Raw genomic sequence first — 2,271 nt, 5'->3', positions numbered from 1 at the left:
TTTACACACACAACATCAAGCAAAGCTTCCTATCTCTCACCAAACCACCCTTTGAAAGACAAGAGAAGATATTAAATGTGCATGACAAGAGCCACAATCTCCTATTTTCTTCAAAAATGCCAAATGTCCTTACAAGGAATGTCTATGCACAACTCACAAGCCCTACACGCACACCGGTAACCATAGATTGTGAACCAAGTGCTAAAGGCAACAAGCTAACGCCATCCACCAACATCACTAAACAATGCAAACATTTTATTTTTCACGTGGCACCACCATCATATGTGCAAGGTTTCACACTTCAACTAGAAACACAATAATAATACAACATACACAAACAACCCCAGAGAGAAACATAATAAACTTCCAGTCAAGAAGTTTTACACAATGTGCACTGTAAATATAATTATGGACATGCAGAAATTGGATCTAATGCACAAGCAAGAAAAAAAAATCCCTGCCGAAGTGCTAGGCCTTAAGATCGCAATAAAGAGAATATCGGATGAATTCCATCCACAGACACACCGTCAAATGCACCTGAGTATACTTAGAACGTAGATCCATTCCAACCATAATCTGAGCCCTGAAGTCATCAGAAAATAAATCGACATGAGTTCCCATGTTAATACACCATTATTACTGATAATTTGAGGTTAATCTTGCCTTATAATCTAGCAAGATGTGAATTCTTATTTTCTGGGATATACAAAGCCAGTATAATTGAGAAAAACCACTAAGATCATAGCAGTACTGTTAAAATCTGACGTGAAAAGAATGGTCTAAGAAGTTATTGAGCTGCTAAGAGCATTTTATTGCTGCAAAAACCACTAGTTTTTACATGAAAACCATGGAAGCACCGCTGATACTTGTGACACCCTCATGCAACCAACCACACATCCAGAGTTTATACCCACAGCCAATCCATGCCAAATATATGTAAGAACAAACATAAACATTGCATGTGTGGACAATGCAAACCTACATGTAAAACAACTCAATCCACCTGTGCACGCAAATTAAATGAACTCTGACCATGTTTTGCCTTACCTTGACATCGGAGAATTTCAAGTAGAAGCGAGATTTGGGCACCGACAGCTTCGATTCCAAAATAGCTGCAATGGCTGCACTGACAGACTTGTTGACGGATGGCGAGAGGCCACCAATGGAAACAAGCTCCCCATAGGCAGCTGGCTCTTCACTTCCACCAAAGGAAATGGGTACTCCCCCTCGTAGGAGCACCATCACATACTGTACACATCATTCCAGCATTCAGAAATATTGAAAACAGGCATCTGAATTGTGTGCATAATGCAGAACCAACTTAACTTAATGGCATTCTAAGGGCCACATCTGGAGCTCGTATGATGGGATGCAAACCATCTTAATTTTGAAACCCTCGCTAGGGCAAGAATAACAGACTGATGTACATTAAGATGTCTAAAGGCCCTAATAACTGACAAGATGTGTGTCCAGAATGCAGACAAACCCTAATCCTAAACGTGACCAGACTGCAGGCAGGTTGCTAGAAAAAACAGTCCCGATTAGCTACAAACATCAGTGCGCAGAAACCCTAATTGTTTCAAAGATTAGAAACCCTAACTAAACTCTAGGAAGAAGCCCTAACAGGCATAAAAAGGTGCGGCCATAATAAACCCTACTCTCTGACACAGACAAATGCAGCCACAACCCGTTACTGAATACTTGTAAACAAACAGCAGAGATCGTATCGCAGAAAAAATCTAAAAACGAAAAAAAAAACCTGTAACAGACATTGAAGGAAACCCTAAGGCAGGTGTGTTTTGCTTTTTATCTCCGTTACCTGTTCTGGTTTTCCCACTGTCTTGGCCACAGCTTTGCTAGCGTCCTTGAGAATGTCGGAGGTGGATACACCGTCCAAAGGGACGTTGGTGCTGATGTTCAAGGTAGGCATCTTTGCTAAGATCGTGTGTGTATGACAGAGCGACTATGAGAGTGTGTGAGAGAAGGGCTTGGATTTTTCTCTCTTGTAGTAGGTATGCGAAAAACAAAGCTGCATTTGTAGCAAAGGAAAGAAATTTCTAGAATCGGTTGAAGAAGAGAAGAATTTTCTATAAAATTGGTTATCCAAATTTAGGAGAAATGACTTAAGGGTTTGTGTGTGCGCGCGAGCGCACACATGTGCACGTGTGTATGTGTGTAGACTTGTGCATGCATGCATGCACACGTGTGTGTAGCTTTTGCATGTATGCATGTATGTGTAGTGTGTGTGTGTGTGTGTGTGTGTGAGGGACT

General features: G+C 41.1%; 1 protein-coding gene across 1 annotated transcript; it reads right to left on the bottom strand.

Annotated features, from left to right (window-relative positions):
• Positions 1–283: 283 nt before the first annotated feature.
• Positions 284–2,031, bottom strand: LOC147618960 (uncharacterized). The gene is made up of 3 exons (XM_086774167.1): positions 1,820–2,031; positions 1,048–1,248; positions 284–583 (listed from the first exon to the last, which is right to left on the bottom strand). The coding sequence occupies exons 1-3, from the start codon at positions 1,928–1,930 to the stop codon at positions 548–550; spliced, it is 348 nt and encodes a 115-aa protein (XP_086630293.1). The 5' UTR covers positions 1,931–2,031; the 3' UTR covers positions 284–547.
• Between the last annotated feature and the right edge of the window lie 240 nt (positions 2,032–2,271).

Source organism: Cibotium barometz, chromosome 34 (genome assembly GCF_041138505.1).
Source record: "Cibotium barometz isolate CiBa-2024 chromosome 34, ASM4113850v1, whole genome shotgun sequence".
NCBI classification, from domain to species: domain Eukaryota; kingdom Viridiplantae; phylum Streptophyta; class Polypodiopsida; order Cyatheales; family Cibotiaceae; genus Cibotium; species Cibotium barometz.
Note: the sequence above shows the minus strand (reverse complement) of the source record. Positions and strands in the feature narration are given on the sequence as shown.

Coding starts and splice junctions, on each gene's coding strand:
- LOC147618960 (XM_086774167.1), bottom strand. CDS start 1,930: ATGCCTACCTTGAACATCAGCACCAACGTCCCTTTGGACGGTGTATCC. Junction 1,249..1,819: donor CAGTGGGAAAACCAGAACAG/GTAACGGAGATA, acceptor TGATGTGTACAG/TATGTGATGGTGCTCCTACG. Junction 584..1,047: donor TGAAATTCTCCGATGTCAAG/GTAAGGCAAAAC, acceptor TGATGACTTCAG/GGCTCAGATTATGGTTGGAA.